This window comes from Musa acuminata, chromosome BXJ3-2 (assembly GCF_036884655.1).
Source record: "Musa acuminata AAA Group cultivar baxijiao chromosome BXJ3-2, Cavendish_Baxijiao_AAA, whole genome shotgun sequence".
Lineage (NCBI taxonomy): Eukaryota > Viridiplantae > Streptophyta > Magnoliopsida > Zingiberales > Musaceae > Musa > Musa acuminata.
In genome coordinates this window covers 25442395-25466491 of record NC_088350.1, presented here as the reverse complement: position 1 = coordinate 25466491, position 24097 = coordinate 25442395, and the positions used below count along the sequence as shown (strand labels likewise).

At 39.7% G+C, this 24097-nt stretch overlaps 4 protein-coding genes and 1 pseudogene across 5 annotated transcripts; 1 reads left to right on the top strand and 4 right to left on the bottom strand.

The window, feature by feature from the left end:
- Window positions 1-34: 34 nt before the first annotated feature.
- LOC135630697 (uncharacterized) lies at window positions 35-1196 on the top strand. Its single transcript, XM_065137831.1, has one exon. It carries the CDS (start codon window positions 69-71, stop codon window positions 879-881), a length of 813 nt encoding a protein of 270 aa, XP_064993903.1. The 5' UTR covers window positions 35-68; the 3' UTR covers window positions 882-1196.
- LOC135630696 (serine/threonine-protein kinase TIO-like) lies at window positions 1033-12541 on the bottom strand. 2 transcript variants are annotated; one of them, XM_065137830.1, is made up of 24 exons: window positions 12362-12541; window positions 12164-12205; window positions 11961-12069; window positions 11808-11882; window positions 10971-11063; window positions 10811-10885; window positions 10577-10669; window positions 9510-9573; window positions 8957-9041; window positions 8066-8138; window positions 7908-7976; window positions 7738-7818; window positions 7528-7627; window positions 7303-7434; window positions 6101-6239; window positions 5592-5763; window positions 5285-5383; window positions 4684-5214; window positions 3217-4353; window positions 2902-3135; window positions 2487-2630; window positions 2326-2406; window positions 1794-1982; window positions 1033-1609 (listed from the first exon to the last, which is right to left on the bottom strand). In XM_065137830.1, the coding sequence occupies exons 3-24, from the start codon at window positions 12048-12050 to the stop codon at window positions 1364-1366; spliced, it is 4002 nt and encodes a 1333-aa protein (XP_064993902.1). In that variant the 5' UTR covers window positions 12051-12069; window positions 12164-12205; window positions 12362-12541; the 3' UTR covers window positions 1033-1363. The 2 variants fall into 2 exon arrangements, with proteins under 2 accessions (XP_064993902.1, XP_064993901.1); XM_065137829.1 differs by having other exon boundaries at window positions 7699-7818; window positions 12362-12528.
- A 270-nt stretch (window positions 12542-12811) lies between these two features.
- On the bottom strand, window positions 12812-14289 carry LOC135631159 (uncharacterized). The gene is made up of 3 exons (XM_065138614.1): window positions 13661-14289; window positions 13340-13596; window positions 12812-13267 (listed from the first exon to the last, which is right to left on the bottom strand). Exons 1-3 carry the CDS (start codon window positions 13907-13909, stop codon window positions 12988-12990), a joined length of 786 nt encoding a protein of 261 aa, XP_064994686.1. The 5' UTR covers window positions 13910-14289; the 3' UTR covers window positions 12812-12987.
- Window positions 14290-15000: 711 nt separating this feature from the next.
- LOC135631766 (UDP-glucuronic acid decarboxylase 2-like) lies at window positions 15001-18353 on the bottom strand (annotated as a pseudogene).
- Window positions 18354-19428: 1075 nt separating this feature from the next.
- Window positions 19429-23408, bottom strand: LOC135631765 (probable U6 snRNA-associated Sm-like protein LSm4). Its single transcript, XM_065139637.1, has 7 exons — window positions 23214-23408; window positions 23087-23128; window positions 22895-22993; window positions 22710-22787; window positions 20445-20487; window positions 19752-19913; window positions 19429-19664 (listed from the first exon to the last, which is right to left on the bottom strand). The coding sequence occupies exons 1-7, from the start codon at window positions 23214-23216 to the stop codon at window positions 19642-19644; spliced, it is 450 nt and encodes a 149-aa protein (XP_064995709.1). The 5' UTR covers window positions 23217-23408; the 3' UTR covers window positions 19429-19641.
- Window positions 23409-24097: the final 689 nt, after the last annotated feature.

Below are 24097 nucleotides of genomic sequence, written 5' to 3'. Positions count from 1 at the left end.
TTGCGATTGCAACGTTAGCGATATGTATTTTTCTTTACCTGCTCAACCTGGTTAACTAGTGACTCGAGATGGTCAGCGGGACCCACCGACCCACCCATGGGAGTGGCGACGTCTTATCAACCCCGTGTGGGAACTGTCTTGATGGCCACAAAGAGGATAAGCACGGCGTGTCCTCCGAGGCTTGTGAAACGATTGAAGTGTCCCCATTCCCCTGCCGTTTGCGCCATCGCTTTGCACGCCAGCCCTCGCTTCGTCATACCGCCTACAACAGCTGTCACGAGGTGGCAAGTCAACCCATGGCAACAGCATTCGCCGGTGCAGGCATCTCTGTCAGGAGGGCCGTCTCCGTGAAGGCAGAGCTCCCCAAGCCAAGGGGGACTCAAGGACAGCTCATTCTTTTACGGTTCAGCGGCCGCCGGGCGTCCTCCCATGGGTTTGCGCTCGTCACAAGCTTGCCCTCCACGCCGCCGAACATGTCGGAGAAGGTGGCAGAGAGCATCAGAAACGCGGAGGAGACATGCGCGGAGGACGCTGCGAGCGGGGAGTGCGCCGCGGCGTGGGACGAGGTGGAGGAGCTGAGTGCGGCGGCCAGCCACGCCAGGGACAAGCTCAAGGTCGGCGGCCCGCAGTACAATGGCCGCCGGGCGTCCTATCGTCGGTTGGCGCCCGTTGCAAGCTCGCCGCCCACGCCGCCCAACATATCAGAGAAGGTGGTGGAGAGCATCAAGAACGCGCAGGAGACGTGCGCAGAGGACGCGGCGAGCGGGGAGTGCGCCGCGGCATGGGACGAGGTGGAGGAGCTGAGCGCCGCGGCCAGCCACGCCAGGGACAAGCTTAAGGCAGACAACCCCGAGACCGACGAGGGCCGCACCTACGAGTAGAACCTGGGCGTACGAAGCAGCAATAATCCATTAGTTGTGTCAGCATGAGAAGCAAGAAAGAGGTGATCGTACAGCTGCCAGAATAACATTGGCTCGTCAAAAGACTGGCCGATGAATGGTATCAAAATAAGCAGTAATAGTCTACCACAGGTAAATCAGAATCCCAATCCAGTTCCTGTAATATGTTGCATGTACATCAATTTGTGTCAATGTTCATCAACGTGGAGCCATATACATAGCCAAGAATATAAACAGATGCCTGGGTCAAACAGTGAGATCAAGGCCACTGTTTATCGCCTCGTGGCATGTTCTGAAGCCCATATATCTTCATTGCCATTAATATGCTTGTCTAATATACAAACAGTAATCCCATTCTGGTTGTCGATAAAGACACTCAGCTTAAGGATAATTAAGCAACAAGTCCATTTCTTTGCATGAGATAATGCATGTTGAAACAAAGAACGTAAGGAAAATGGCACTACTCATGTTTGGGCAGCTTTGCTTGTGATGACCGACACATATTCTGCAACTGTTGGGTCTGGCGATCTCTTTAGCTGAGCAAGGAGAGGAAATAGCTCAGATGATCGAAGGAAGCGTCTGCAAACAGCATGGTCGCACATTTTACGCAAAGCAAAGAGCACGATCTTAAGGGGGGACTCATTTTGAGTTTGCCCTCTACTAGGGCTTAGTGCTTTGGCAGAATAGTTACTAACCAGCTCCAGTAATGCCTGAATGAGAAAAGATAGTTAATGAGAGGTTAAAAAAGGGTAGAAACAGAATGTTCATATCATAGATGAGCTACTAAACCAAATTGTGGAGACAGGGCAGCACTAGGGTGTCCCAAGGAATCAATCCTAAATTCCAGATCAGGTTCGCTAAAATTCACAGGTGTATACAGTTATGTTGGCGCACCTGCATGGCACCCTGGGATATGATGTCTTCACAGAGGGCATTGGAATTTCGAACAAGGTTGCTTAGTGCACCAGCAGCATTGACTTTGGTTTTATCTTCTTCGGCTGAGAGTAGAAGCTTTGTCAGTTGAGGTATGCATCTTCTAAGCTCTTCATAGAGAACATCATTGTGGTATGCAGCATTCCCAACCTGAGAAATACAAAGGTGGGCTTAAGCTAAACAGATGACAGAAAATGTCCTTAATGTAGTAAGAAAATGAAAATAGCAGGCTAAAGATGGAAAACTGTGGCAACTTGAGATCAGTATACAAAAGGAATTCTGTACTCTTCCTCTTGCAGCAGGATCTTAGAAAAAAATGCCCAGTCAAACTCTGGGTGCCACCAAATTCCTTCAAATGCTAATCAGCATCAGATGCACCGTATGACCAAAAATAACGAGAATCTTACAATGCCCAGTCAACTTCTTTGTGCATCATTTTAGACAATGATGTCGAGTATGAAATTAGAAATTTAGAACTACTCTAGTAACTTACAGCGAAACAAGCAAACTTCCTAGTACGTTTGTCTGGGTCAGCACATCTATCGATCAAGAGATCAATGACCCTATGTGTTGCCTGCAGAAGAACATGCAAGATATACAATTAACACACCAATGGAAAAAATGATTGAAAGACAAACTTGGTCATAATCTTACGAGTGAGCTGTAGAAGTAGGGACTGTGCCGACACATGTTTCCAATGGCACTACAAGCTTTTGCTCGTACATCAGCACAATCACTACTTAGAAAGTCCTTGAGGAACTCCAGCATACCAGCTTTGCTAATGGGTTCATAAAAGTCCTGCATCCATGCACTTTTCATGATAAGTTATTGTTAAACCAAAGAAACTTTGCTGACACGGCAAATACTGCTGAAGCCCATGTCTGTCGAATGAAATGTATAATACAATCCCAGTTGGCTTAGAGAAAAGCTCCTTGGTTCCACACTGAATCATCTAATGAAAATATCAAAGAGAAAATACATAACAACAAATATGTTCAATCTAAATCAAATGAGAGAAATATATCATTCATAATGTTTATGTTGCAGTAGCATGTCCTAAATATTGTACCTTTGACATCCGGGCAAGGTCAGATATTATCATTAGAAAGTCGAGCATAGCTTCCTTTGGAATGGATACACTAAGCAGCCTCCGTACTCTGTTTGGAGATAATAAACCTTCCCTAACAAGTTGCAATGCCAAGGGTCGATACCCAACCATTTTTGCCACAATGGCAATGGGCCTTGACACATATTTCAAGTCAACATAGTCCAAGCTGCAAAGAATGCGTCCAGGAAAACTGACCTGCAAATGAGAAAGAATAAAGATGGTTGAAAAACTGTGACAAACAGCAAGAAGAAGAATTATGAAGACTTTATGTCTAACCTCTATAAGAACTTGAACATAGTGAGGCATGTTGTTCCCAATAGCTTTGACCATATCCTTATTTTCCATAGCAAGTCTTCCACCAGGTGAACCAGTATTCAAGAGAAAGCCACTGTTAATCGATGCTGATGTCGATGGCATATTGGGGGAGCTCTGCACTGCAACAAAGGGAAATGCCAATAGATCAACTACTGTGTTTATTAGATCTCTAATTCCAGAATGTCCACCAGCAAGTCCCTCCCAAACGTTGAGTGCCATTAGATGCACATCAGATATCATGTCAATTATGAGCTTCACGTGTTCTCTTCTAAACAAAATCTCATGGAAGATTCCACCAGTGAGGCAGCAACACAAGGAAGAAAGTGCCCAAATAAGTCCTGTCGGAGATAATCCGACTCTACCACTCGTGCAATCTTTTTCATTCAGTGGATCTTTTATAAGCCCATCTGCCAACATATTTACGAGAAGCTGAGGAATGCCGTTGGAACATGCTTGTTGAATACCCAGAGGGCCTCCCCACAAAAGCCTCATTTTTAACAAGCCGAGGCAAGCATCATTGAGTCCAAGCCGCCTTAAGAGCACATCACAAGATTTCATCTCATTGTCATCAGACAGGCAAAGCTTAAGTAGGTTGCGCAGTGTTGCCATTGAAGGCAACAGAGCTAGTGTGTGTTCAGAGATAGAGTTCCCATGCACGCCACTTTCAAGAGATAGAACTGATGATAAAGCCAGCATTGCTGATGCACAGTGAGGTTGAATGGAACTTGTCACAGCATCATCAGTCAAAGAAAGATGTGCAAGAACTGAAAGCCGTGTTCGCTGCTTTTTCTGAGAATTAGAAAGAATATATAATGCAGAACATTTTCCCATTACTCTCAAACGATCAGCAATCGTTGCCAAAGCAATGCAACAATGTACAACCAACCCACGGGGGTTAGAAAGCTTACATTTCTGATTACATTTTTCTCCTGAATCTTTGTTTAAATATGAAGCACATAAAGATAACAAGGAAAACATATCAGACACGATAGTTCCATCTCCACTCACATCTGTTTCAGTAACAGTAATTGATGAATTTGGTAAGCCACAGAGCACATTGCATGCAGAAGTGTTCAACAGACAAATCCTTGACATAAGCTGAAAAAATAAAGCTGTTATAAGTAACATATGGGTCAAGATCTTGACCAAATCTTAGAAGTTTTATAAAGTAAATTATCAGCTTTACTGATTCAAACACTCAAGTTATTTGTAAAAATGTTTGATTTTCTCTCATGAATCATAAAACTGTCTAAAACTAAGTCCAGGTGGTTTTCAAGGGTTTGTCAAAAGAAAGAATGACAAATACAAAACTTCTTATGAACATATAGTCATAGATTATCTCAAATATTAGGTTAATTTAAAATCACATTGATGTAAAAAATTTAAAGGCAACAAATTGATGCAAAAATTTAGCAAGAGAGAAGATACCTGAAGAGCAGCATATAATGCAGACTCTAGACCATTGTGAAAGCAGTAGTAAATGGCTACTTGAATTTCTTTCGATTCAAGAAAATTATTCACAACTATCTCAATAATTTTAACTGGCTCTGGGTGAAGTCGTAAACTTTGTTCTTTTTCGACCATATCAGGCTGCAATGAAGGATGCCTTCGTGAATAAACTAATGGGAAAGCATAAGCTTGCTCTTTTGCAGAAATAATCTCTGCTAAATTAATAAGATACCAAATGGCCTTGCATGATTCACATGCAGCTGGCACCATATTAGAAGACCCTGATATGAGACTTGTCCCAGAAGTAGTTAAGCATTCAAGCAAAAGCCCCAAAATTTCAGATGCACTAGCATAATCAACTATCTGGAAAAAAGATTTTTCCATTGGCTTTGAGCTTTCAGATGACATGGATTGCTTTAGCCCCATTGCAATCTGAGACAGCATAACAGCAATGCATGCAGTACATTCATAGTGGATCCTTCCAGATGCATCAGTTGTTGATGCCAGAATCTACAGAAAAGAATTATAAGGATAATACCAAGGACCAATAAACAAGTTCTGCTGGACATAAAGAAATTACCTGTGAATAAAGCTCAACTAAAGCACTCCAGTGCCTGCAATAAGAATTGTAAATTTCACCTCTGCTAAGTTCCAGCAACTTTTTTAATATTGAAAGACTCTGCAAGGTCATTAAACAGTAAAATTCAGTCCAAAAGATTCTATCCTAAAATGATTATAGATAAAGATAAACTGCACACACCAAAATGCTACTACAGGTCTACAACCATAAAATGTAAAACTTCTTGCTACCATAGAACCTCCTATAAGGATGCTATAGTTGCAGTTAAGTTGAAAGAATTTATAGTCTTAATAGGGTTCAAAAAGACCTTGATGATTAAGCCTTGAGCATCACTAATCTTCATTTTGGCAATGGCAGCTGTGAATTCAAGAAGCACACATGTTATGCTATCCAAAGCTGGAGATGATTGAAGTGTCCCAGCAGCAATTAAATTTGTGAGAATTCTGAAGGACTGGCTTACAGTATCCATCTTAGGATTCCTGTGAAATTATAAAAAAACAAATATGGATTCATTAGCACAAAACAAGTGATAATAAATACATTAGAGTTACTAGGAATTAGGAAAAAATAATTACAATAAAGGAAAATACATTAAAAATTATTGATGTATTAAACAACTGCAGGACTATTAAACAAATAATAACAGAGAATACTAAAATTTACAAGATGACCAATACATGTTCTTATACATGAAAATTTACAAGTTTGGAAATCAAAATTATTGATGTATAACATAATTTGCCAATATTTGCATTCTTAAAAAAAGTAATATTCATGCCTGCAAAGTATGCAAATACACATGAAGATTGGATTTACCCGAAAGAACTGGCAGATCTCTGGGAGCAGGTTTGCAGTGGTTGTAAAACAGCTGATAAAGCTTCACTATCTTGACTAATATTTTTTGCACCTTTTACTGTACGTGAACCTTTTTCCAAAGCGTCCAAAACATGATTGTCTGAAAACAGCCAGGTGTCAAAGATACTAAAATCACATAAGAAACAATTATTGTGTTCTAAAACATGACACTAGTACCATGTGCACCCATGATACACCATATATTCCCAGTTTGACCAATTGATCCCAATAAAAGTTGCAAGAAAGCTCCTAGAGTACTTCTAAAATCAACCTTCTTTGTTTTAGATATGTTTGGTTTGGCATAAGTCATGGAATTAAGAAGTTGTTTCTCTGAAAAGATTTCCATAGCTGGACTCAAGTCAGCTCACAGATTTCAGTCAACTTTTATGTATTCAATTCAGGCCTTAACCCACTTCAGACTTCATTGTCCTCTGGGACTGATTGAACTCAGTCTATTGGCATTTTAGAAACACAATTCCTAAGAATGATACCCATAGGCTAGCTACAACAAAATACTAGCATGTTTTGGATATCAGCTCTAAGATACTACACCAGGAAATTCTATCATGAAAAACAGGATTCTTAATGTTTCTGTGTATCAAATAAATAAGAAATTTGCCAGGGTTTATGACACCATTTACCTGGAGGCACAATGTTCCAAAGAGTCAATCTCTGTGGCCACACATGCAGATGCAATCATGTATACCTCATAGAAGATACATTTGGGCTCAACATGCAATATTAATGTGATAGCAGATTATGCTCCCGCATGTGGTTGGTCGGCTGAATGAACTCTGCATGAGCATGAATATGCAATGGCACATGGGAGTTAGTTATATTTCACCCTTGTTATGGTTATTTTTGGCAGCAGACAATGCAACCACATTTATGGGTGACCACATGCAATCTTCATGACACAAATATGCCATTGCATATGAAGTTACTTCCTCCGCTTTATAGTTGATTTAGTATTACAATATTTATGATATAACACATGGGCTATTAAGCAATTAGAATTTTACCTGTTCATATTAATTCACTTAAGGAGCTCCTTAAAACAAAGCACATGCATACTTTTGTAAAATGTGTGTCTAAATGCATGTATATTAGAGAAAATGCTCAAAATAACAACAAGTTTTCAATTTTATTACTGTTTGCCAAACCTGATGAAGGAGCATGATCTAACACGTCCATAGAAGATGCATGCTCTTGGCTGTCAGGAATTGTCGAAGGAGCACTGAATTTGGTGTTGTTGCTCCCTTCTTTGTTGCTTTCAGTAATAGAATTGTCTTTCACTGTCACAAAGAGAATAATATACCTAATATAACATGGACTTGCGCAATTAAGTGAGTACAAAAAGGAGTTTTAAAGACATTAGATCATCATACCCCCCAAATTGGCAGCTACGAGATCAGAAGGTTTGATGATCCTCTCTGTCAATCCAACAATCTCAGATCCAGTAACTGCATCAGCAGCAGCAACAGTTTTCTGGAACATAAATGACTTCTATGTAAATATAGGAATACAAAATGGCCATATAAAGACATTATGTGAAAAACCTCAGCATCAGCTCCCAGATTGGAAGTAAGAAAACTAACTCTGGCTTCTAGCTCATCTGAGCGTTCTTTTACGAATGGGTGCTCCAACAATGCTGGCCAAGTTAATCTATTTTGAGGTACCTGCGAGCAGTAATATCCACAAAAGTGTAAGTTGATGCAAATATGATAAACAATTGATAGCTTCATTAGGCAAAAAAGCAAAGTGGGACCTTGTTAAGTAAACCCTTCAAGAAGCTTTTAAAATTTGCACTCATATTTTCAGGATATTTCACTGGATCCTTTCATAAGCCAGAAAATTAGAAAATTAGATCATATGTATAACATAAGATTCTAAAATGGCAAAATGGAATAAAAGAAGCAAACTCACTTTAACTATATGACGAATTAATGCATACACTGAATTTGTGTAAAATGGAGGCTGGCCAACAAAGAGTTCATACCTAAGAAATTTTTTCACAACAAGAAATTTAGATCATTGGAAGTCAATAAATATTTGATGACACATACTGATAATGACTAAAACAAACTAAGAATAAAAGAGATTTGAATCTATCATTAAAATGTAGTAGACATCAGCAACAAGACATCAGTGCATGACTTCATATTGTACAAAATAAGGGATTTCATAGTGGCACCACATACATCATAAGAGTGATAATTAATTAATGTAAGTCTTAAACAAGAAAATGAATATTGTTAACAGTTAACACCATTGGGTCATGTTGAGATCACATTAAATGCACAATAAACATTAGTCATAAGAGTGATCATTCATCAATATAAGCCTAAAACAAGAAATAGAATGTTGTCAAATCAAATAGATGACTAAGGCATCAAAGAAATTGAAACATAAACACAAATATCAAGGTGACCTCAGAGTTTTGATTACCTTGAAAAGTATCCTAGCAATGTTAATGAGGTATTGGCATAAACTGTGTCATGATTAAGATGCACTAACACCTCTTTCTGCATATCTCTGACCAGTACGGGCTAAAACAAACGCTGTGCCATACCATATTGGCCAACAATATCATGCCAGCATATTGCTGGTATGACTAGTAACAGTTAATTCATTTATTTATACCACCATAAAGAAAAACAAATAGCTAAAATTTGCAAAACTTTAGATCCTCAAGATTCATTGGTTTATGAATGGCTGCAACCAAACGAGAAAAGTCTCTTTCTAAATGTACAATTCAAGGCTAACAAAAAAAGACAGCAAATATTACTCCAGAGCTTTAACGGAAATAAGACATACAAAATTACTCCAAGCGACCACAAATCTGCTGTGTGATTGTAAGGTTGTTCCCTCACCAATTCTGGAGCCATATAAAGAGGTGTCCCTACAAATATACAAGCATTATTTTAATCAAACAAACAAGTTCAAATAGATTAACTAGAAATTCAGGGTAGGCTTATACTTGAGATATTCGCAACTAGATCATAATAGAATATTAGCTAAGTGATGTAAAAAATGTTAAGCCAACCAACATAAATAGCTAAATGCCTTCTCAAAAAATAGAGATGGCGAGATCATTTTATTCGAAAATCTTGTTGGATCCAACAAGCTAGATAAGATACCATGTGTTTTGCATGCTAACTTTTTGGAAAAGCATATACAACATGTGCTGTATAAAAGATAATATTGTTAGCAAATAATACATGTATATCAAGCCAGCAATGAAGAATGTGCCATTGATGCCAATTTTTAATCCAAAAAGACAGAGTTAGCAAAAAAATCCTTTTTGAATTGATTAACATGACACACCAACCAAATGTTGAACCTAACAAAGATATAACTCAAGGCTTACCTTTTATAGAACGAAGGACTACAGTGTTTGCAGACATTGCTCGTGCAAATCCAAAATCACAAAGCTGTCAATAGAATGCTTTAGCAAATAATAATGGGTTGAACAACCAACTCAAGCTGAATAAACAAAAAAAAAAATCTACAGGATTGTTTATCTCAATATGGTAGTAAAAGATGACAGACAATTTTTCTTATTTCAAAATTTTTTTAGAGCATGAATAAATATAAATTAATGACGTTCAATAATACACATGCTTTGAATTTTAAAACTTCTCAAAAGGGATGCTAGATTAGATTTTAATATCAAGAAAACTTCTTCGAGGTGAAATCAATACTCATACTAGCAATCTCTATTTTGTTCAACTTAAAACATGAAGTAGCCTAAAAACCAACAGTTAACCAAACAGTTTATGAGCAAATAAACTAAAATTACAAAGAAAATCCAGGTCAGTCAGTGCTGAACTGATTGCCAATAAAAATAACAAACTAATTACAAAAGGATAGCTAATACAAAAGGGGGCATCCATGCACAAGGCTCCTGTCAATACGGACAACAAGCATTATACATAACCAATTAAAATACTAAAGATCAGACCCAGTATAGAAGCAAATAAAACATGACAAGCTGTAATTGACATGAAAAAAGGAGGAAATTTGCAAATAAACAAATCAACAATGTAGAGAAGTATAAGCAAGAAAAACAACTTTTATGACAAATGGTTTAAGACACTTGATCACAGAATTCTCTATAGATTAGCTTAATAACTCATAAACAATTTTATATTCTCAAGTTCAAATTTTCAATGCTATGGCGGAAGATCTGCAGTAAAGAGACACAAAAGGAGAAACCCAGACCACAACATGACAGAGAAAGTCAAAGTAATGTGGAAGAGGGAAGAAATGATGGAGAAAGCCATAGAATTGACACAAAATGCTCAAAAACAGAATCATGCAATTCAAATTTGTCCAAGCTAATTTATATGGACAATCAATAGATAATTATGAGAGAAAATTCAAATTTCAATAATAAACGTGACAAACACAATTTTAGATTGAACTAGAACTAACCTTAACAACAGATCCTGCGCCAATAAGAATGTTTTGGGGTTTCATATCCCGATGGATGATGCGGTTTGAATGCAAGTAATACAATGCTTTTACCTAAAATTCACAATAAGACTATTAGATGAGTGAATCTACTACTCATTAAAGGCTAAAAATATTTGTAGTAAACCAGACAGTAAGAAGAAAACAATGGAATATATTAATCTAATCATAACACCATATTTTAGATAGAAGTACCAGTTGTTTAGCTATTGCCTGAACTTGTTCTTCTGGGAGACATTTGTCATCCTCAAGAACCTCAAACAATTCTCCCTTGGAAAAAAGAGGTTAGAAAGATAGTTAAAAGAAGCAAGAGTTGGTTTCAACAAGTATGAAAGGTTCTACTGATAACCCATACCTGTGCAAACTCTGTAACAACACAAAATTCTTGAGGAGTCTCAAAGGCATCGAGCATTTCAATAATATTTTCATGCTTCAACTTCCGGAGTATCTGCTCAATTTGAAATTATATCAACAACTGTTCATCAAAACCAGTACAGTGGCAAAATAATTGGTGCTAATTGATAAATAAAATATAAAAAAATTGGGAAGCTATAGAGTACTAGTTATTTGAATTTTTCATTTAACACTATTGTTCATAATGTCGATCCAACCTTGAAAAAGTGAGCATTGTGCAATCACAAACTAGGAATCATCATCTGTGTTCAGTTAATTTACTTTTGGTGTGTAATACTATGTTTAAGGAATTAAAACGTAGAAGACTTTTCATATGCAATCTCATGGAAACTTATAACCTCTTAGGAAATCAGTTTCAGCCATCATCTGATAGACATATCAAAGTCATTTCCAATGTTATCCAACTGCATCCGTTGCATTACTAAGCAGCATTGCAGACCTTAATCTTTAGATGTGTTTGGCAATGGTTTAAATTTTAAAATTAACATGGCATCAAGGTCAATACCATGTTAATATCAGCTTAATCTTTAGAAGGTTTCACAATGTTTAAAATTTAGAAGTTATCATGATGACAAAGTTGATGTCTCGTTACTAACTTGTAAACTTACCATGACATAACTTATGACTCTCTAGTAAGTGAAAAGAAAAAGAATAAGAAAGAGAATAAACAGGTGACACAAGTTGTAGAGGATAATAGGGACTACAAATAAAGTGCAATAGCTGCGATCCAACAAATATCTCAGAAAAATTAATGCTTATCGATGCAGTTTATTAGTACCTCGATTTCCTGTCTCAAATTGTGAATGTCCTTCTCGCTTTTCCCATGCTTGAGAATAAATTTCAATGCAACGGTCTGAACCATGGCAACGAACAATTAGTTGCAAACATCATCATCTTTCACCGAATGGAACTAGCAGGAACCAAATCGAACCTGTCTAGTGTATTTGCGTCTTCCTTTGTACACCTTCCCGAAAGATCCTTCCCCGACCAGCTCTATCACGTGGTAATCGTCCACCGCCATATCTATCAAAACTCCGCCCCTGCAACACAAGATGGCCTCGGTTTTCTTAGACAGCAAGCGTCGAATGCCCGTGAAAATTAGAGAAATTCTGCTCGAGATTTGATGCTACTCACCGATGGATTGACAGCTGATCATGAAAGAGAACGCACTCCGAGCTAAAGATCGAAAAACAACATGGATTAGGGTTTCAAATCCGAAGCGACAAGAAACCCCCAAAACATCAGATATATTTCCTCCCATGGATTGGATCAATCCATTCAGCAAAAAGGAAAAGCAATTCAAACAATTAGTTAATATTGCGATAGATTTACCTTCTTTCGCTGCTTCGATCGCCTCCACTCTCTCTCTCTCTCTCTCTCTCTCTCTCTCTCTCAGACACACACGGAGAGTGAGGTGGGGTTTTCTAGATGGGGATTTGGATCTTTTCGTTTTCCCGCCTATGGTTTCGACTTCGATTCGGTGAGGCGAGAGAAGAAATTATTGGAGCGACGGACCGCAATCACGTGCTGTTCGACCGGTTGGTGCCGCCGATTTTGATGAGACCTCAAAGCCCCGGTCCGGTCGGCCCACGACCATGACCGACCGAATTGGGCCGATAATCTTTTGAAATCGATCGGGCTCGACCGATTCGATAAAAGAAATTGTCTAATTCCGGCTCGCAATATTGTCGTCCCAAAGGTTAGGAATAAGAGATAAGAGCGCGATCGTGTGAACCCCTCAAGTCTAATGCATAGGTCAATTTTCATCCATCACAAGATCAATGTTTTTGCCTCAAATTCTTCGACAACAAAGCTAATCAGCACATTTACATGATCAAATTAGTGTTCAGAACCCCATCGGAAAATGGATTCAAGACGAAGAGTTAAGCTGAAGCTCAAGCAGAGGTCGAAGTCTTATGAGTGGTCTGGTGATCTCCTTCTTGTGCGGTGTCCGGTGCTTATGGTGCGCTCGTCGGAGGAAACGGGTGCGGGTGATGCGCATGAGCGGTGCCTCGTAGCATGTTGTCCTCTTGCTGGTGTAGTCTCTGCGCCTGCAGCGCCGTCAGATACAGACCAACTCCGAGGAGGACAGTGCTCAGCCCGAAGATTCCCGCTGCTGCAAATAGCCCCGGCCTGATCACATGGCAGTCCGGCTTTGGCTGCCTCCACTGGCTTACATGGCCGGACTCCACGCCGATGCCGATGAGCAGCAGCGCCTCAGCAATGCTGAAGCAGATCCTGCGCTCGCACGAGTTGTAAGGAGCGAACGAAGCAGATCTACAGCTAGAGAACAAACGAATGGGTTCTCACCAGGTCGCGAGGAAGAGGGCGCAGGTTTGCCATCGACCGGTGGACGACAGCGTGCGTGGATCGTCTGGGAGCGGCCAAGCGGCCGGTGCCGGGCGGCTGGGACACGTGACTGCCACCATCATGTAGGCGTGCTCGGCGAACATCGCCACCGCGAACAGGAGGAACGCGCACACGGCGCAGGCCAGCGGCGTGCGCCCGCTGCCGGTGTAGACGCACTCGTAGCTCCTGCTGCCGTCGCTCAACCGATACCATGTGGCCTGTGGACAAAACGCCACCATGAATCATGAACTGTTCGAGGAATCCGACTGGCATGGAGGTTACCTCGGAGCGGGAGGCCTCGGCGGCGAGGCAAAGGACGAAGCCGGAGAGACCGCAGAGCACGGAGAGGAGGACGAGGAAGAGGGCGATCCGGTTGCCGATGTCAGTGCGCCAGGGGGTCCTCAGGGACGACAGGTCTGCGTGCGTGATGGCCATGGCGGGGGAGTTCGAAGGACTGGCTTGGAAGGGGACCAGAACGAGGGGATATAGACGTGAGAAAGCTCCGGCTGGGAGACGAAGGGAGGAATCCATGCATGGCTTTGCTTCCTGCTTAAGGCGGCTGCGTTGCGTGGTACAGAGAGATTCCCGAGCTTTAATGCACAGTCTCTCTCTGTGTCGCGTATGTACATATCAATCAAAGCGCATATCGATCTTCTTTCTATGTCGGGGATCACAAAAACTAGGTTTTCTGCATGACGAAAAAGACAGGTTGAAAGGGAAGCTAGTGATTTAGCAGATGGAGAACAAAGTGGAAGGAGAGGATTAAAGCAAAGGATGCAGGAAATGATTTAGCAGGAAAAGTTCCTCAATTTTCGGAAATTACTTAAAGGGCTCCTACTTTCATTTTTATTGGAGAATATTTTTCCTTTCTCTCCTTTAATTTCAAACACATTTTTGAAGGGTCTGTGTGTCATTTTAATACCAGACTTAGAAGCAGAGGTGATGCAGAATGTGTGTCATATCATGTTTTTTTATTTTTTTAATAAAAAGATATTTATATATCTCTGATGATTAGCACATGAGACAACTAATTACATATTACTTTTTACAATTAAATATTTACTATCTCGATTTTTATGTTTTTAAAAGTTATATTGGGATTGTTATACTTATGAAAGTAAAATATTTAATTTCGTTTCTCCTTGTGTCATCGATTTTGATGACGAAAATACTATAGAATTTACCACTGAACACGTATTGACTCTACTATATTTCGATTTACTATTAAGTACATATAATATTTTTGACAATAAAATCGATGACGTGAGAAAAATAAAATTAAATATTTCACTTTCGTAAATATATGTTCCAATATAATTTTTGAGAGTATAAAAATCGAAATACTAAAGATAACTAATTATACGAGTTAATCTATAATTAGCTTGCACAAAAATGAATCAAAATATATTCTCTTTATCCAACGAATTTTTTTTCTGTTAATTTCTCTCATATTTGTTCTCCCTCTTCCTTTTTTTTTTTCTTTCCTGGTTTATAAGCATGTTATACTTGGTAAGATGTCTTTCCTGTTGTTCTTCCAGGAATATGCAGTATCAACTTATCGCATCGAATCACAAAGCGGAGAACAGAACCAAGCCATATTAGCTGCACACAAAGAAATACTGATGACATTTGAACACCTGTATTCGATTCACATAAGCACAAAAATGAAAACCAGGTTCAATCTGTAAAGAAAAAGAAAAACAAACAATAATGACGAGAAACACATGACTAAGGGACAGGAAGTGGTGCAATGCACAGCTAACTCTTCTCAGCCCTCAGTGATAATAGTACATTGAAGAATTGAAGGACAACAATGAAAACAAAAGTTGATCTTTCACTTCTTTTGACTCAAAAATGTAAGTCTTATGATCCATCTTTGCATATTGTGAGCGACCCTTTAGATGGATCTGCTGTCAGCGGTGGTGGTTGGATTGTTGTCAGCTTGGTCACCAAAGATACGCTTTCGGAAATCAGTGACCATGAGAGGGAGGCCATCACGGAGGGAGGCCATCACGGAGGGAGACCTTTGGTTCCCAGCCAAGCAGCTCTTTGGCTCGTGTGATGTCAGGTTTGCGCTTGTGGGGATCGTCTGCTGTGTTTGGTCGGAATTCTATCTTGGCATTGGGGTCAATTGTATCCTGCACTACCTTTGCAAGCTCCAGCATGGTGAATTCTCCAGGATTCCCCAGGTTGAATGGACCGACATGATCGCCCTCCATCAACTTAATCAGCCCCTCCACCTGTGTTTTTTGTTTTCTTGGTTAATTTTCAAGTCACCAAAATCAGCATGAGATTGTCAAAGATTTGTTCCCTACTATTGTCAATTCCTCTTCCAAACATTCTCATCGACAATTAGGATTCACTTCTAACAGTCTAACTTTGGAATATTTTTTTTCCTGAAAAATGATTGTGGGGTTCAAACATGGATGATGATGTTGTTTAACTGACCCCACAGAGTAACTTAATATTGGCTCACTCTCTAGATCTAGTAATTTGGTCTCTATACATGAATGTAGTAACTGAATGTCCAAATGCTCTCTGGATCCACCCCTACCAGCTACATAAACTTTGGTACTTAGGGATCCTTTTCGGTTGAACATACATAATTATCAGCAAGATTGGAATCTCCTATGTTCTAGTATTGCTAGATTCATTAATAGGTACAAACAATAAACAAATGGTACTAAATGAATAACTAGAAGAAGTGATATAGAAAGAGGAACCTACCAGATCAGAGACATACTGAAAGCTCCTGGTTTGCTTTCCATCCCCATAAACTGTCAATGGCTCCTTCCTCAAGGCCTAAATCATTTTATCAAAGTTTGAATGACATCATCTCATATGCCAAACCAAGGCATCTCATTCATAATCAGAACTACTTGCTAACAATTTATAAGTAGATAATAGGAGCCGCATCATACCTGGGCAACAAAATTGCTCACAACGCGACCATCATCAATGCACATCCGAGGTCCATAAGTGTTGAAGATACGAGCAATTCTCACCTGTAATCCATGAATATCCCAAAAGAATGAATTTTTTTTTTAATTGATTCCACAACAAAGTCATCGCAACACATAGTTTAGTTATCAATTGACGACCTCAAGTTGGGCACCACGATGGTAATCCATGGTCAAAGTCTCTGCAGTTCGCTTGCCTTCGTCGTAGCAGCTCCTAACACCTGCGATTGGCAAACACACAAATGAAACATAAGCAATATATGATACCATGTTTTGTTCCACCATCCAGGTGAAGTCAGCCACTGGAAACGATCCACACCAAATGTTTGGTTCCAACCCAACCTAGAACCATTCTTCCTTTTAAAAAGCAATCAAATTATGGAGTTGCTACCATAGGAGGCATCATTTCCAGACGAAGACTTCTCAGAGGCAAACAAGAGATGGATCACAAAAGAGATTGATGGAAAGGGCCATACCGATGGGATTAACATTGCCCCAGTAGGTCTCTACTTGTGGGTGTTGCAAGGGATCACCATAAACCTCACTGGTGCTTGTGAGGAGAAATCTGGCTCCTACTCTCTTGGCCAGGCCCAGCATGTTGAGAGTTCCCACAACATTGGTCTTGTGAATTCAAGGAACAAAGACTGAATGAATTAAGGCATTCAACAAGCAAAATCTTGCGCCTTCTTCTACCCCTTTATTCTATTTGCTTCATAAATCTCTAACCACTGATCAAACAGAGTTCTAATGGATGTGAAAAATGTATAGACCAAGCTAATTAGCCCAACAAGAATCAATCTTGTTTGCTTCAAGGAATCAAATGCCCACCACAGCAGCAACAAATGGAGCTGAAGGAAACAAACTTTAGTCAATGACAAATCAAAAATTACAAAATATATGGTTTTAGCAGAGGGAAAAAAAATCACCTTTCAATGAAGATATAAGACCAGACCAAGAAAAGGACCAAAAGAATAGGAACCTTGACAATAATATGCAAATGGAAGGAATCGAAACTCGAATGACGTTAGAAGACAGAAAGAAATTGCAGCCTCGTGAGAATCCATGAAAGAAAACCGAGAACCAATTCAAAAGAAGCAATCCTCAATCTTTATAGCTAATATATAAATCGATCTAGCTGGGGAAGAGGTCAGCAAAAGGATATGATCGTCTTCACAGGATTGAACTTGTAGTGGACTGGCGACGCCGGACACGCAAGGTGGTAGATCTGATCCACCTCCAAGAGCAGCGGGTCCACCACGTCATGGCGGATGAGCTCGAAGTTGGGGTTCCCGAGGTGGTGCATCACGTTCTCCTTCTGCCCCGTGAAGAAGTTGTCCACCACGATGACGCTGTCCCCTCTCTCGATCAAGCGGTCCACCAGATGGCTCCCCACGAACCCAGCGCCCCCGGTGACCACGATGCGGAGCCCCTTCCGCTTCAGTCCCAGCGGCACCCTTCCCCCGACGAACCTTCTCTCGAGCGCCATCCGGTACCCGCCGTGCACCGCTGGCATCGACGACAACCGGGCGAGGTCCACCGCGAGGTGCGCACCGGCGGTGGAAGGGCCGGTGTAGGGAGGAGCGAAGACGAAGAACACGGAGGCCAGGGCCACGCCGACAAGCACGAAGAGGAGGCGCTGCTCGCTGAGGAGGTATCGGAGCGGGCGGGGCAGGCAAAGGAACCTCTTTTCGGGCTTGGGGGAGTTCGCCCCGGCGTCATCCGCCGGCAGGGCTTCGCGGCCGCGGTAGGTGAGCTCGGAGCCCATCGAGGTCCCGAGAGAGAGACAGAACAGAGTCTTCCGGGCGCTGCACGCGAGATGGCGACGGGGGCTCGCGGTCTTCGAGCAGGAGGCGAAGCCAAAAAGAGGAGCATTTTGTAAAGACGGAGCAGGAGGGGGTGTAAAAGTAATTTCATCACAACGATATGAGTTAACCATCCCAAATGACGTAATTATCCTCGGAGAATGTTCGCCGAGTGGATCATCGGGTAATTATTTTGAACTAACAAGGATTTATATGGTATCTTCACATACTTCCCTCCTTTATTATCCCATTATTACGAAAATACCCACATCTTTGTGGTCCTATATGCCCACATTTTCCTACAATTACGAAAATACCCACATCTTGTGTTACTTATTGGAGGAAGACAGGTAACAATTTTTGATGCTGTAGAGCCTCTGGGTAGGGGTGTTCTCTTACATAGACAGCTAAGGCGGCTAATATAAAGGCATCATTATTCTGTAGAGTGGTCGACATTAGCAACTTGGGCATGGAGTGGTTTCATCAAAAATATATATATGTATATGTCATGGGTGCAAGAGGAGACAATATTTGAATTGGTCAGCTTGGTTGGTGGATGGATGATGAGAATTGTGGCAAATGAGAAGGATGACAAGCACCAAATATTCTCTTTATTTATGGGAATAAAACTACGTACATTGATCATTTAGAATCTTGTTCACTGGATAATCTCTTCTTATTTTTGCTTAATTTATTTATTCATGATATAAATTAAATGTATTCATCATCAACAAATATAATAAACATAATAAATTTAATTTAATTCAAACATTCATCACTGAATAGTCAGCTCAAACTACATTGTAGTTATCATGACTTTCTTCCTCTGTAAGAGAACCAAATCTATTATACCAATAACCTTTTCTTTATTTTGCAAGACTCAAGAGCTAATGCTTCATAAAAACACATCCTCGATTATATAGAACAAAGACTTTCAATAACACAAACAGATTCTACTTCTCGCTAGCAATTCTCATGGAAGAGAATTAGCTTAGTGCTGCTGATTTAAAAGTGTGGTGCAAATATCCACCACATCGGGGGCTGCTGCCGTCGGTGTCGCAGCACCGCTGCGGCGGCCACGGCTCCAACGAGTTACATGCAGGCCATCAAATTACGACACTACACTAAATCTAACAAGGGGTGCAGAGAGAAACTTCCGTGGTTGCTCAAGCAATTACATGATAGCTGGTCTACATGTTTACTATGCTACGGTGGGTTTTGGAGGTAATATGATAAGCAAGCAATTCTTACGTGGCAAAGGCAGAAGATTTGCATTCATGATCACAAGTTTAGGAACACAATTAAATACTTAAGGTTTCATAAACTAAAATCAGGCGACCACATCCGTCAAACTATAGTGATGCAGCAAAAGATTCACAAAGTCCGCAACGACATCCATCTGAGTTCACTCTTGAGATTAAACTATGGAACAAAACAATAAGCCCTTAAAAACCTGGCATTTGCTTTAACAGTAGATGGCAGTCTCCAGAGCTGACTTGTATCACCCACGGCCGCGCCCTCCACCTGAGTTAGTGAGCAGATTTAGGGGTAGATTTGGTTTGACATCCAGTTAACCACTAACTACATGAACAACACTGGTGAATGCTTTACCTCTAGCACCGCCACCTTTACCACCAGCTCCGCCCCGGCCACGACCACCACCACCTCTGCCGCCTCCATCATCTTGACCACGTCCAATGCCCTTGGCAGGCCTCCCGCTGTTGTCTTCTCTACCTCTTCCCCTTCCTCGGCCAACACCGGGTGGCTTCCTGTCTGCAGTAAGAACATCCAAGAAATGTAAGCAGTCTAAAATGATTCAAACATGATGATACACGAGTAACTTAAGATGACATGCATCTGTAAGGAAACATTCCAGTGATTAAGAGACAACGTAAGGTGGTTAAGTCTTCCCGTAAACACCTAGTACGGTGTTATGTAATGCAAAAAAAATGAAGACGACATGCCTTCACAATGTAGATACAACTAAAATGACTGCTAACGATTCAGTACAAGTTGAAGCTAAGAATTCAGCCAACCAGTGGTAAATTGAACTTTCAGGATGCACTTAGACAAATAATAAAGGCTAAACAAGAAACTAGAATTGATGACCCCAAAGAGCAGCATTATCAATTTCTTTGTTAAATGTGTTTCAATCTTTGGTGTATGATTGGTAGGGTGAACATATGTATCATAGTTATGGAAGTAAATATTCTCATATCATGAATTAACATAGGCAAACCAGTTTCTCGTGGTAGCTTAAGTTTGCTAATAATATTACATGCACCAAGGATCCACACAAATTACCTGTACGACTCTTGGTGGTTTCCTCTTGAACCTTGTCAATCACCTAAAACAGCAGAAGGTTTACAATCAGTCAAATAAGCAATGGAGAGGGAATTACAGAAATCATGAAATGATTTTCTTGAGGCAAGCCAAAAGCATTCTAACAATCGAAAATGTCACAAAGTGCCTATTGCAGATACTTGCATCGGCAAATACATATAACTGTCAAGGAACCTCATCCAGAAAAGCAACAAAAGGGAAACCATAGTCCTTCTCATAATCATACTTATATTGCATTTTTTTTTAAGTAGACCTTCTTTAGGTAAAATAGATAGCTCTGATTCAACCTAAGGAATCTTACAAATCTCTGGAAGTAAAATATATACCCTTCTGGAAGTCAAATGGAACTTCCAGAAAGAAACATACAAAGAAGGATCAGAGATAACTCTAAGCACATTTTAATTACAACAAGATTCTTCTACTGCATCAGTTTCAAATATTGTCTTCTGGATGTCCAAGTCGTTTGGACCACTAACTGATCTGAGTGATGTAATGGCAGACTGATATAATGTTTCCTCTCCCAAAGCGACTTTTGATAGTTACTTTAGTTTGCTTTGATATTTAATAGCGAGTACGATATAGAACTTGATAAAAAAAGATCCTAGGTGATGATTTATCATTTCTTAGCAAACTAGTCCCAACTAATGGAATTATCACAGGAGTGATGCTCCATAAAATCAATCTTCAATATTATTCAGAAAATATGTTGGCAAAAATATGTCCATTTGGTTTTCATGGTTGAATATTTTTCTTCAAACGATGAATTGAAATTTTAAATTGGCATTATTTGCACCTCATTTTTTTTCCAAATTTGGATTCTATACCTAGTCCGGGTCATACATTTCTAGACTTCCCAAGAACAATGAGATCATCCAACATTTCCTCAGTATGTCAGATTGCTCCAAAGAAGAATACGTAGTTCCTTTCAGTACCTCTACAATATCAATGTCTCATCTTACGATCATGCATAGTCTAACCGAGAATCAATTTACTTGGAATTGCTGCCATGCAACCTTATTTCTCAAGGTATGCAAAATATGTGGGCTCCAAGCCTTAAAAGATCAGAGGTAGTTAAACAATAACTTTAAATATATTACCAATTTGATTTGTTTTCTCAGCATCTCATCTAATAAAGGATACATATGATTTGGGTGTTGATTTGGAGGAAGTGACGGCACATAAATACTGAGCAGACCTCAAACTTTGCATACAAATGATTTGACTGATAAAAGACTTAAAAGACCAGAAGAGATCTATCAAGCAGCTCAATAGACAGAACATAAGTTAAACAAAAGGAAATCTCTGTCAGAAGCTCAGTATTGAATCAAAAAATATAAATTCTCAAAAGCCTTAGTCAGATTTATAGAATTGCCATAGAGGTCTCCCTTAAAAGCACCAGAAGGGCAGTCACTGAAGTGCTTCAGACATGCTGAAACCAAGCACATAGTCTCAACATGACCCAAGAGAACCGATATTACAGAAGTTTCACTGTCCATAAACATGGTGATTTTCCTCATGGGGGTGATCGGTCTAGCTAGAAAAGAGGCTGAATTAATAGAACAAAGTATATAACTTTTGTATATAAAATGAACATATAATGTCTAGATTTAATATTTTATTAACCTAGTGGCCCGATGTGATTTGACCATTGACACTGCGATCAGAGGAACTGTTGGGTTGATGTCTACTCGAATATTATATCTGTGCCTCCGCCTCATCCTCATCATCATTCTCTTTCTCTACCCATGCTAGTTTTACAGCTTTGCAGTTGCCATCGAGGCCATGATCGAGGTGGAGAACCCTATAATTTGCTGAAATCTGGCTTTAGTTTCCATCACTAGGATTATATAAAATAATTTATAATCCTATATTAGACATATAAGTATACAATCAAAAACATTTTGTAAGCTGTATACATCCAAATGGCTTTGATGTGTGAATTTTTGCATATTCCAGTTGTGGAAAAATTATAAAGAGAAACTAGCACAGATAACATGAACTCCTCTACAAATTTCTAGACAATATCCACCATGTTGCTAACATAAGCTAGATTAAGAACAGGTTATTCAATCAGCATCGACTTCTATGTCGACTTAGTGTTCAATTTTAATGCTTCCATGTGGACTTCATCTATAATATTTATAACATGGCCAGATTAAAGGATAGGAGACAGCTAAGCGTTGTATTGACCTAAAGAAAGATCGAACCAACGCTCATGATGCATACCTCATCAGGAACTCGAAGATACTTAATGGTATTTCCACGAATATAACATTCTGGCATCCTCCAAAATCGATCACCATCCTACAACCAGAACGACATCCTATAAGAAGCATAAATATGAGCAAGTCCATCATATATACCACAATCGAACGAACAAAATAGACAGACAAAAAGGGGAAAACTTTTACCTTTGAGGTACAAATGACCTCACGGAGGTGGATATTCATCCAGGTATCGCAGTTCACCAAGTGCCCATTGTAAGTCTCCCCATTCTTCAACTCCACCAGCTGTCCCATCGCGGTACGATCATCAGAACACCACATTAAACAAGAACAGAACGACCAGTTACTAGAGAAGATAAAGACACTGTATCCTCTTACCATGGGATGCCCTTGTGCTGTCTTCAGAAGCGATAGCGGAAGCTGCAAAGTAGCATCAATAGGTCAAAATGGAAGACCCGGCAAAGAAAAAACTCGCCAAAAGAAAACGGATACACGAGAAATTTACCATCTTTCCGAGATACGAAGGTTAAATCAGCGACAGATGGTAAGTAAAAGAGATTGAAACGATCAGACGCGCAATCGATCCGGCGATCGCCGAAGGGTGACCGAGGTAATCAAGGTCCGGGGCCAAGAACCCTAGATTGAGGGCGAGACCCTAACTTGGATCGGGGATGTGGTGCCCTATGCGCGCATCGAGGGCCGCACAGTGGTGTCTATCAAAGAGAATCCGGATCCGGATTCAGATCCGAGTCCGACAAGGAGCGGATGAATCCTACAAAGACCTGACTCGTACTTAAGCTCGACATAAAAGTAATTTGGTACATAAAAATAATTGAATAATATTTGTTATATAATTGATCATTTTTAAGTCAAATCTAACTTTGAAATAAATGGAGCTCGAGAGTATAAATACAATATTCATATAATAGAAATTAGTTGATCCGATCTATAAAAAGACTCTTGATTTTTAATTAACTTAAAAGAAATTATAAAATGGTTATATCTTTCCAAATTCATGATAAGTAGTCATCAAATAAAATAAAATAAAATAAAATTCTTTGCAACATCAAATTTACATATTTATGTCTCATATGATATATATATATATATATATAGAAAAAAGACACTTGCCAGAAATTGTAAGATAAAATTTTATTTTGATTATAAATTTAAATAATAATAATAAAATCATAAAGCTCAGAGTATCTCAGTCTGACCATTCAAACAACATCTTAAATATCAGAATGAGAATTTATAAGATAACTAGGTGGATTAATTGAATTTGTCAGCTAGGGCAGATTAATCTCTGCATAGAGCCAATTGCATAACAAAGATCAAATCAATATACTCAGTAACTTGGGAAAAGAACTGAAGAATGAGAACAACCAA